General features: G+C 29.3%; 1 protein-coding gene across 9 annotated transcripts in view; it reads right to left on the bottom strand.

Moving 5' to 3' along the window:
* LOC107992514 (protein bicaudal C homolog 1-B) overlaps window positions 1-11839 on the bottom strand; it is a 52376-nt gene that overhangs the window by 8258 nt on the left and 32279 nt on the right. For 7 of the 9 annotated variants that reach the window (XM_062073330.1, XM_017048441.3, XM_062073331.1 and 4 more), the window contains 5 exons: window positions 9394-9473; window positions 4170-4385; window positions 1077-1316; window positions 741-959; window positions 133-436 (listed from right to left, as the gene is read on the bottom strand). In XM_062073330.1, coding sequence (XP_061929314.1) covers window positions 133-436; window positions 741-959; window positions 1077-1316; window positions 4170-4385; window positions 9394-9473 — 1059 coding nt within the window. Of the gene's footprint in view, window positions 1-132; window positions 437-740; window positions 960-1076; window positions 1317-4169; window positions 4386-9393; window positions 9474-11102; window positions 11447-11839 lie in introns of those variants that run through there. The other 2 variants (XM_062073332.1, XM_062073335.1) reach the window with 2 other exon arrangements.

Raw genomic sequence — 11839 nt, 5'->3', positions numbered from 1 at the left:
AACTCTACGACCCATATTGAGAATTCATAGTTTAGTAATTTTTCTTTTTTTCTCTTTTTCTTTTTCTTCCTCTTTTTTTTTTTTTTTTTTTAACGACTCGAACGATTGTTGGGAAACACATTTAATACTCACTGGAACCATTGCTGGAACCGTTTCCTTGAAAAATATTTCCAACGTTTGGGATGTAATAAGTAGTCGGTATCTCTGCATAAACTCGGGGCTCGTCCAGGCCCAAAAGCTGTTTCCTCGCTTCGTAGATGTTACTGGCGTTACGTTCGATCCCTTTTATAATCACAGAGAGTGTGTTCTGTTTCGGTTTGTGCCTCACGTTTATGAACACATCCAAGGATTGCATCAGTTGAGATATATTGTCGGTATCGACCGAGGACATCGAGTCCTCGGGAAGATCGAACATGAGGACCAGAGGCAGAGATCCCTGAATAAAAATTTCCTTTGTTTTTTACAACATACGATTTTACGCCACGTTAAAACTGAATCTATAAACAGGAATGAAAATTATCTGCCCGATGTCATTAACGCACAGGACAACTGATAGCTATACTGTGTATGTATGCATACACATACGAGAGAGAGAGAGAGAGAGAGAGAGAGAGAGAGAGAGAGAGAGAGAGAAGAAAAAGGAGAGGGATGATACGAAGAAAAAAAAACAAAGGCAAACAGATAAGAGGTTCGCTGATTCGAGATAAGAAAATCGAATCACGCGAACAAACATGACCTACCACTAACTGTTGCCGGGCCAAGTAAACGTTGTGAATGCCACCTGTGATCGTAACGTTGCTTTTCTTTAAGCTGGGGATATTTGGATCACCAGCGTCTGGGAACATTATCTGTGTGCCCGTACGTTGCATTATCATCTTCAAATTACTGCTCTGTTTCCCCAACACGATGCTGTGATGTTGAGGTGAAATCTCCATCGATATTTGTACTTGTATTTGACTCTATGGTAGGTAGGAGAGAGAGAGAGAGAGACAAAAGATTCGAGATTTGACTAAATGTATTTTCGTCAGATTCGAAGATGGGAATGAGAAAAATGTGTGTCGCCGAACGTTACTTACAGCTAAGTTTTGGCACATGTAGTGGATAAGAAGCACAGTCGCTTCTTTCACTTGAGATACCTCCCATTCGCAACCCTTCACCACAACCAAGGTGGCGTGTAATTTCGGTCTCGTGCGGAACATTACTTGAACATTATATTTCTCTTGAATTTTGACCAGATAGGGTGTCGTGGAATCCGGTAAGGCTTGCGACGAGCTCATTATTGGCAATTCGAACGAAAAAATCAAAGGTGTAAGATTCTGAAAAGACAACAACCGAGACAATAGTTAGTTACACGTGTAACGATAATGAAAGATCAAAATTTTGCTTAATTGAAAAAAAGATTTAATTTAAAAATTTAAAAATAAAGTTGAGTTAGAAAATTCTCTGAACAAATTTTTAATTTTTATTCATATAAATAATATTAGAAATAGAAATGTTAAAAAAAAGATAAAATTCCTAATTTTTTAGTTTTAATGATAAATACAATTTTTTTAGTGAATAAAAAAGAAATAAATTTTATAGTTGATTTTAAGTTTATCGAATGTTTTATTTATAAAAATATAAAATTAATATTATTTTTTTTTATTATTTTAAGATAAAAATAAAACGAATATAAAAAAAAATATAAAATCATATGCAATAATCGCTTCTTTTTTTTCAAGTTTTTACAATTGCAATAACAGAAAACATATTTTTCATACCCGATAATTATTGTGTCTCATATTTGATGTTTCGTTTTCGTTTTTGAAATAAAATTAAAACTGATAAAGAAAAAAAAATTAGACATATTAGGCATATTAATATTATTTTTTAATATAAATATTAATTAACTATTAAATAACAAGACCTAATTGTCATTTTAATATCAAAATGAAAATTACATTTAACAATACATCTAATAAAACAAATAGAATTATTTATATCAAATATATATTGAAATTTTGATATTAGATAATTAAAAAAATTCTATTGTTTTTTATGACGAAGAAAAAATTCAAGAAAATAGATTTTTATCCAAAATAATATTAAAATGATTATTATTAAATCTGTTTAAAAGTTAATTTGAAAAACAAAAAAACTCTTCTTCGACACTTTCTATTTTTAATTTTAAAAATGATTTTTAATAAAATAAAGATAAAAAATTAAGATAAGGTAACTAATACAAATTAACAAAAGTTAAATGATTCTGAATTCAAAAATAATTTTGAAATATAATAAGAAAAATAATTTCTTTCTAAATAAAAAGAAATTATTTATATTTCATAGAATTATTAAAAATTTAATATATCCAAAAAGTAAAATTCGAAAAAAATGTATATAATATGTCTTACTCAAAAAATATTGATGAAATCAAATCATATATACAATAAACCAGCATATTTATAAAAAAATCATTTTTTCCATGTATCTTTATATTGCTACAAATAAATAAATATACATATATATATATATCTTTTTATTATTATATAAATATTTTTAAATAATTTTTTTATTTAGTATATTTTTTTAATATCATTTTGTTTTTTAATGAATATAGAAATAAATATATTTTTAAATTATTTTTTGTTAAAACATTTATATTTACATAGAGAAACAAAATTTATTTTTTAAATAAAATTTGTATTCTATCTAAATGTAATTCTATATAAATGTACTAAATGTCATATTGAAATTACAAATATAATTACATTATAGAAATTTATGCTGAGAGAAGGAAAATATTATTTTCAATGAAAAATTTTTGAATCTTTAAACTATTTATATACATTATTAATCAGATATTTCTAATATATATATATGCATTAATAGAATTTTCAGATTTATTTTTTTTGAATTTAATATCTAAAATTATCCAATAAATTTTACACTTACTAAAATAATTTCTTCGCTAATTGTTGGTTACATAATACAATTTCAGTATATATTTCTACATATTTAACTAATTCAATAAAAAAGTGATAAATTTTATATATTGAATTTTATATAATGAATAATTTATTTCATACTTTATAATTGATGATATTATGAATGTTTATATTTGAAAAAGTATCATATTAAGTATCATTGTCCTATATATATATATATATAATAATCCAAAAAATAGAATCTTACAAAAATTTTTATTCAAAAAATTTGTGATAATTTTTTTGGATATACTTTGTGAATTCGTTATAATTCTGATATGCTCAGAAACGTGTAATTTATAGATTTAATCTAAGTCTCGACAAACATTTATAAAACAGTATTACGTAAATTTTATAAATAGATCTTTATTCTATAATATGTTTATTTTTCTATCATAAAAAGTACGACAAAACTTTCTTGATTACTTAATACAAGCAATTATTTACTTTACAGTTTATTAAAATTATTAGTTTAGCTATTACCGAGGATCTAGATATGAAAACGAAATTTTGAATCTACATGTATATTATAATTTAACACGTAATATTGAAATACGTGTTTAATTCAAATAATCATAACTTTTCTTATACTCACGTATAATACTAATCACGTATAATACTAAAGATTAAAAAATTTGCATTATTGGTAAAATGAATTAATTTTCTAAATCATATATCCGGTTGTTTTTTGAATTAATAATATATAAATAATATATAAATTATAGTAGATTAAGAACTTTTATAAATATATATATAATATTTTTCATGTTTTATTTTGCATAATATTTATAGGTAAATTTAATTATATTATAAATAGAATTTTCGATCGCGACATAATATTGACAACCGAAAAAATTTTGAATAGTTTATCCATATTCCGTGATGTAGAATCTAGTGATATAGAACAATCTTTAGCCCAATTTTTTCAGATAAAGAAATATAATAATTTGTTAGAAAGCCACGAAGAAACTATTTTTATTTAATTTACTACAATATGATATTATTAAATTCTATAATTAATAAATTAATATATAAAATTTCTGATATTTTGCAAATTACCGCATAGCTTAATATACATTCTATATAATAGTTGAATAATTGAATAATTTTATATATACTTGATTATTATTATTTAACGTAACAGTGCAATGAATAATAATAGATACCTATCTACACAAACATCAAAAATGAAATCTTTCGATTTACCCTGACACGAGCACGGGCACGTTCGACACCCTCCATTTCTCCCGCGATGGACACCTGATTGCTTTTCTCCTGATGATTGCTCCGATTACTATCCGGAAAATGGATATGGCATCCAGTCTCCTCCATCACCCGTTTAATCGTTAGCCCACCTTTCCCAATGATGTGCGAATGGTCCGTGTAGCTAACGTCCAGCTTCATGGTTACCCTATTACTTTGCTGCAATTAAAAAAACGAGAGATCATAATGTGGACTGTGTGTTCGAGTAACCGGAAGTATAAGGAGCGCTCGAACTCGAGCACTAGGCACGTACGAAGCCCGTCGAGGTCGAGTCGAAACGCGAATTATAAATGCGAAAAGATAAATTTCGATAAAGAGCGGCACCGCGTTCTGTTTAAAGCGAGTAATGGAAAAATACGCACCATTCTCGACGACGACGTTAGGGAACCGTTAGACTTTCCGTGCAGCATGTTGACTTTTGCACTCGACACTTGGAATATGCACACGACCGTTCAATCGGCTATCGAACGTTATGTAAAAGCCTCGCTCAAAGTAATTCTCGGTACGTTGCGTCGTCGTCATCGTCATCGTCGATCGAATTCGTTCAGGTTGCGAGTAGCGGAAAGGTGAACGCTCCCTGCGCATTCTCGGATACCATGCGACATTTATGACGATAGAGAGAATGCTGCGGGAATGCTGGATTGCTAAAAATCGCGGCGATTTGAAGATATAGGATATAGGAAGAAACGGGCGCTACTTATGGAATCGTTACGTGTTACTTCGATGGAAAGAGCACATTTGTTGCGGCTAAAACGAATGTCCTTAGCACGAATCGCGAATATAGAAATAAAATTATAAAAAAAAATAAAATATAAAAGAATTATGATTGAAATTGAGCGATTAATTAATTAAAGAAACTCGGATGTAAGAAATAGTAATATAGTAATATAGTAATGGTAGAGTAGTAAAGATAAAGTAAATCGACTATTTGTATTGATTGATGATTTTATTTGTCTCGAAAAGATTGATGTATATTTAAACTGTTATTGTGAATTTGTATCGATAATGGATAGAAAAGAAAGTAATAATATAGAACTTGTGCTGATAAATTCGAGTAAAATTAATGTCATAACAACAATCTATTTCTAATGTAAAGAGTTAATCGACAGGAAAATTAAAAGTATGAATTTTAATTTTCTTCTATCGTTCTTCAAGACGTTTTTTAGATGTTTATTTTCCTTAAATTGAAAATTTTAATATTTTTTATATGAATTATTTTTATTTATTTATTTGTAAACAATTTTTCACGTGTGTTTCAATTTATGTAAAAAGTATATGTTTACATTATTATAACAAAACTCTTATGAAATTTTTCTATTGCTTTCTTAAGTATAATAAAAGAAATATATAACTTGTCTTGATATTATAATGGAATCCTATATACGTACATATGAAGATAATAAGGAATTATTTATCACTTCATTTAGATACCTTACTTTTTTAATGATTTCGTTATTTCCAAGAAAAAGGCATGTCAAAGATATTATATACATGTATATCATGTTCTTATAAATATTCAGAAGGTCATTAAGATAAAAATAAATATTACATTTCTGATATTTTTTTAAATAATTATCTTATATGTAATATTATCTAATAAATATAACGAAAGGATCATTATGATAAAAATGAATATCATATTTTTAATATTTCTTAAACAATAATTATGTAACGTTATTTATTAAATATATGAATAATAAAAAATAATAATAATATTAAATATATTAAGTATGTTTATTTTATTTAATACGTTCAAACAGGAATCAAATTTTATTCAATCAATATTTCATATTATCCGTAGTAAAATATAGAAAATCTAAAATAAAAAAAATACACTATATAAAATAACAAATATAAAATAAAAAAATACACTTTTCAAAATAAAAATAAAATATGCTAATTAAAGCCAAATCTTTCGTTGTTTTCCAAAATTCTTATATATAAAAAAATTATATACAAGAAAAATTCATAAAGATTAAATCAAAGCTAAATTCAATAAATACAGTAATTTCCAAAAGATTGCCGAAAATAAATTAGATTCCATGTTATTATCTATCGTATTTTTAATACGATTCATTCTTTAACGTGAAATTATATATAAAATTCTTCAATATAAAAAAATAATTTACGAAAATTAAGTTAATAAATGCACTAATGTTTTCGAAAAACAAACTAGGATTCTATATTACTATTTTTTTCTCTATTATTGTCAATATTTTTAACAATATTATCGTTAATCCCGCACATATTCTTTAGAAGTCTTATTCCAAATGACCGGTTTTCACGCAGATTCATCGGAACTTTCATTTTTTTTTTTTTTTTTTACTTTTCATTTCGTTGATCGAAATTGTCATTCGAAATCGGGCAAAGTCGATACGGTGCGATGTATCACGCGGTGAAATGTGGCGAAATGTGGCGAGATGTGGCGAGATGTGGTGCAGGACGAGGTAGCGCGCATGGTGGGGACAGAGAATAGGTGGGGATACGAGTTGCGAGGAGAGAGGAGCAATTTGCACGGTCGGTGAACAAGGACTGCGTTACGTTGGAGATAACGGTACGCGGGAAGGAAATACAAGGCGGCCGATTCGGCCGGTCGGTTAACGCGAGCGAGACTGGTTCGCACGACGACTCGCTTTCCCGGCGTGGAATTCGCGGCCCTCGGGTCCGTTTGTATAAATAGAATGCCTTATTCTATGCGTCCGTGGTTGCATCCCTTTCTCTCCGCGATCACCCTTCTCCCCACTTGTGGTATATCCATACACGAGTATGTACGTACCGTTCACGCGACCGACGATTAAAAAGAAAAAAAAAAGGAAAACGCCGCCAGACGCACGTACGATCGTAATAGAATGAGAAGGACTCGCAAGTGCCAAAGATAGAAGTTCTTGTCGAGGTAGAAGCCGGCGAAAGTTTCGCGATTCGAGATAAAGGAAAAAATTAAACTCAGTGGCACGACTTCCCGTCGTGGTTCCGTGGAAACTATAGTGCAATAACCTCGGATACGATTGACTCCGTGTTTAGAGAGGGGACAATGGAGGGGGGACGTATCCTTGTTTGATTCAAAAAATCGATATTAAACGGAACTGATAATAATATGAGTTTGAACGCATTTCTCTTCGAACATATTTTTTTTATAACTAATGATATCATAATTTTTTATCATTTTTCGTATTTTCAAATTTAGTATAAAAAATTATCTTGAATATGAGTTACTTTGAAATTAAGTTACTTTTTTGATTTTTTAGATTTTTTTTTTGTTTCTATTTAATAGAAAATATTCGCGTAATAAATCAATTTTTAAACTATTGTTTTTAAATAATAAATATAATTTTGTTAATTTGAAAATCGGCCTTCGCATGTCATAATCACAGAATTTAATAGAATTTCTTTTTAAATTGGATAACTATTTGAATTAAAATGCTAACAGCGCAATTATTTTTTATTTCATCAGCCATATTAGTTTTATAAGTTCAATAATATTTTAAATAATCTGCAAATTATATTGACTGTATATTTGTAAACAGTAAATTGCATAGACATTAATCACGATGAATGTTTAATTTAATTACATGTATAATTTATTCTTATTTCGTAAAAATAAAAATATAACATTTTTTTCTAATTTCCAAAAATGATTTGTTGTCTTAATAAAATTTTACAAAATTACAATTATAAAATTTCTTAAAGAGTATAGTTTTTAAGAGATACATTTATGTAAGATTAAGAAAAATCATTAAATTAGGCAATTATTACGAACAATATTTGCATATGTATATACAATTTAATCTTTATTATCTATTATTTATTATCTTTATTATCTATAAATATAATATCAAAGAATATTTATTTCTTTTAATTTTGATGAAATATTTTATAGCATACAATATTTTAAACGATAACATATATATTGATTATTTATAATTCGATGTAAAATTGATTGTTGAAAAAAAAATTAAAAAAGAAAATTTATCTTATACGGATTATTCTATTACATAAAGAAAGCATAAATTACTTGAATAAATATTTGACTACTTTTTCTTTTTTATCGTTATCTATAACTATTTATTGATCTTTTTATAAATCCTCGATATTATTTAGCATAAAATGTCTTAATTTTGATAGTTTAAAAAATTAAGAAAACACGTTTTATTTTAATTACTATTAAACTATTTTATATTTGGAAAAAAAGAAAAATTACATAGAGTAGACATCTCCCTCTACATATGTCCAACTTTATTTATTAAAATTACTGGTAAACTCTACAAGAGTCTGTTATAATATTAATTTAAAAAAAAATTATACATATTTGAAGGATACTTCAATGTTAAATTAAGTACGTCTTCCCCTTAAAGGAAAAATAAGAGAAACACCTGCTGCGTTTCGAAAAAAATAAATATCGCAATATCGATTACATCGGTTTCAAAGCGTATTCTACCTTTTATCATTCGATGAATTATCTCTGATAAGAGTAGAGAAATGTTTGTTCGGCATGCGGATCCGATCGATTCTATGTTTACCGCTAAAAGTCGAAATTCGATTGACAAGGTCACTATTAATCTTGTTACTCGTGAATGATGTAATGTATTTGGCAAAAAACAACAAATCACCCATAACACCAATTTCACAATCGCGATCCGCTTTTATATATCCAGTTTTTAAAGATAGGACAGTTTAAACCAATTAAGTAGAAAATTTAAGGTATAATTTAAAAATTAAAACAAATGCAAAAATCGATATGTAAAAATGTTCATTGAAGAAGTTTGTTTATAAATTATAAACAATTTTAATAAACTAAATGAAGAGTTATCATCGTCTTATTTTTCTAGTGCAAAATAAAATTATATATGTTTGAAAAATTACGAACATTTTTACATATATTTTCTGACAAAAATTAAGAAATTAATCATTTGCAAATTTCTTTATATTTTCTTTACTTGACCTTTCTTCTTCAATCATATTTAAAAAAATTTATTGTCGAATTTTTATCTCCTATAAATAAATTCACAAACGATCAATTCGTTTCTTAATTTTTCTCAGTACCAACTTTTTCAGAAGAAAATATTTTAATACTTTAGAATCACTTTTAACAGAGTTCACATCTGAACCCATTTATATACATAAATACGATTAAAATAAAGAAAAACGAAGACAAAAGGTTACTGCTTACCCTTGTATCTAAAATTTCCATTATTTTTTCCTTTGCAGCTCGCACGTCATCGGGTCGACCCGCGACCTTTATATGCGGATCTGTGAAAAGATACGAATTACTCAACAACGCGACAATATGCTATCCTTTCGAGTAATACAGGTTCTGATAGAACGCGATCGGTGAGCATCTGGTACATCGACACCGAGTCACTAGAACCGGCTGAACGCCGACAGAATGCCATAACAGAGACACCGAACTGCCGATTACATCGACCGTCTTTTAATTAATATTCGTTGTACGCCGTCTATTCGAATATGCTATTTTTTTTCCCTGCGTATGGAACGAATCCGAGGACAATGACGCAGACACGACACCTTGGATCGAATCGATCCAAGAATCGAAATCGTGTTGCCATCAGACTCCGTTCGAGATTATTCTCTTTTTTAAAAAAGCGAGCTGAGAGAAATGAACGAGTAAAGAGCGATGCAAGGAAAAAACGCGGAGACGGAATGGAAACTTTATCAAGCGTGGCGTGTAAACTATACGAGTACTTGTATTTCGCAATTGTGTTTCGTCTTTCAGTGGAAGAAAGAAACTGGGCCTCGTCGTCGTCGTTGATTATCGCACATTTCATTTTTTTTGTTTACTCGCGCGTATTTCTCCAGAATCGTTCCATTCCGGCTGGCTGGAAGAGAAGGGGACTGCATTTCGAAAACGAAGATTACCAAGAAGATCGATACCCGGCGAATCTGACATAAAAATAGCGAGGATACAAAGAGGATATAAGAATCGAGCCGGTTGCTAAGAGGAGAAAACCCGAATCGAAACAGTGACCCAGAAATAGATCGCGAATGACCGCGCGAACGACCTTCGCGGATCTCTGTTGCACGCGCTCTCTCTCATAAACGGCAAAGATAACACGTTCGATCGCGATCGGCCAGTTGCCTGGTTCCGAGAGAAACAAACGATCGATTATCGGGACACGCCAGGCAACCGCCGCTGCCACGGACCATTTTAAACCGATGTAATTCCTCGCGCGTGTTACGTAACCGTACACACCGATAAAACGTACGTTCCACACCGTTTTTTGTCTCTGCGTTAAATGTCGATCCGCGACGAACCGCGATATTCCCGGTTCGTTCAAGGAGAACGTTCGTTTCGAAACGGAAAGGAAAAGGATCGTGGTTTAAAATCGTTACCTACGACACGTTACGCTTGCAGAAAGAACGGCAGGGAGCGTTTCTCGGTTAATAAAGATATCTCGACGACCAATCGACGATAAACATCACGCGTTCATCGCGCACCAATGTTTTCGTAACGTGTATTCGTATCTTTATGTCTTCCGGTTTTGGAATTTTTTCCTACTTGGAGAGGAGACTCGTTGAAACAGAATTTAGATTTGTATCGAAGAGAATCTTTTACCAGCTTTTCGCGATTAGGAAACTACTTAGAGCGATTGCTTTCCGACGATATTGATGATTAATCGCAACGTAGCGTTTTATCGTAATGGAAAAAAGAACGTTTCGTTTAATCGTAATACGATTTGCCAAGGTTGAGCAGTTGGTCGTTTGTTTGTCGATCGGTAAACGAAAACATGATGTGGTTATTCGATTACAGTGTATCACCACCGACCACGTCGGTAGATTTATCAAAGGAAAAAATTCATGGTGAAGAAATCTTTGCATAATTTCACATTCGGTGATAGGAGATACGCATACGATACATACGTGAATACGGATACAGTTGACCTCGCACTCGACCTTTTGAAGCCTGGTGCGCGCGCATGCGCGAAAGTGGAATAATTTTGTAGTTGTTTCCAAAAATATTCGGACACTAGTGCAATTTATAAGACGGATTGAAGAAAAATGCATTTTCAATTTGTAAAAATATTCGGGCACGTTAAATTTATGTCACGAAATTATAAGAATAACTAATTTTTTATATGAAGACGTGAGTTATATATTGAAATATAAAAGTGGGAAAAAGCAATAATAAAAAAAAAGTGAAATTAAAAAAATGATAAAATCGTTTAATAGAAAGATAAAGAATAGCTTTCTTCATAAATAAAAAAAAAAATAAATCATAATTATATGATTTATATCAAATTCAATCATAGTTTTTTTATTTTGAATTTGTTATGATTTTGAATATTTTCATAACATATGAATTAATTTTTTACTTTTTTTTGAATGTTCAAATATTCGATAGTAAGTTAACAATTTTTTATTTTCTCACAGATATATATTATTCTTTAATTTAATCTACTACAAAATTTTTTTGTATATGTTTATTCTAAATATAAAACAGAAAGATTAAAATTACATCTGTGTGAATATTTTTGAAAATAATTATATATCGTCGAGTATCTCGTGCTATTCGATTGAATTTATTTGGATGAATAAAAATTGAAAAATTTTATTACATAAATCACTTAATTTATTAGTAAATAACGTTAGCACAGTAG

This window comes from Apis cerana, linkage group LG3 (assembly GCF_029169275.1).
Source record: "Apis cerana isolate GH-2021 linkage group LG3, AcerK_1.0, whole genome shotgun sequence".
Lineage (NCBI taxonomy): Eukaryota > Metazoa > Arthropoda > Insecta > Hymenoptera > Apidae > Apis > Apis cerana.
Note: the sequence above shows the minus strand (reverse complement) of the source record. Positions and strands in the feature narration are given on the sequence as shown.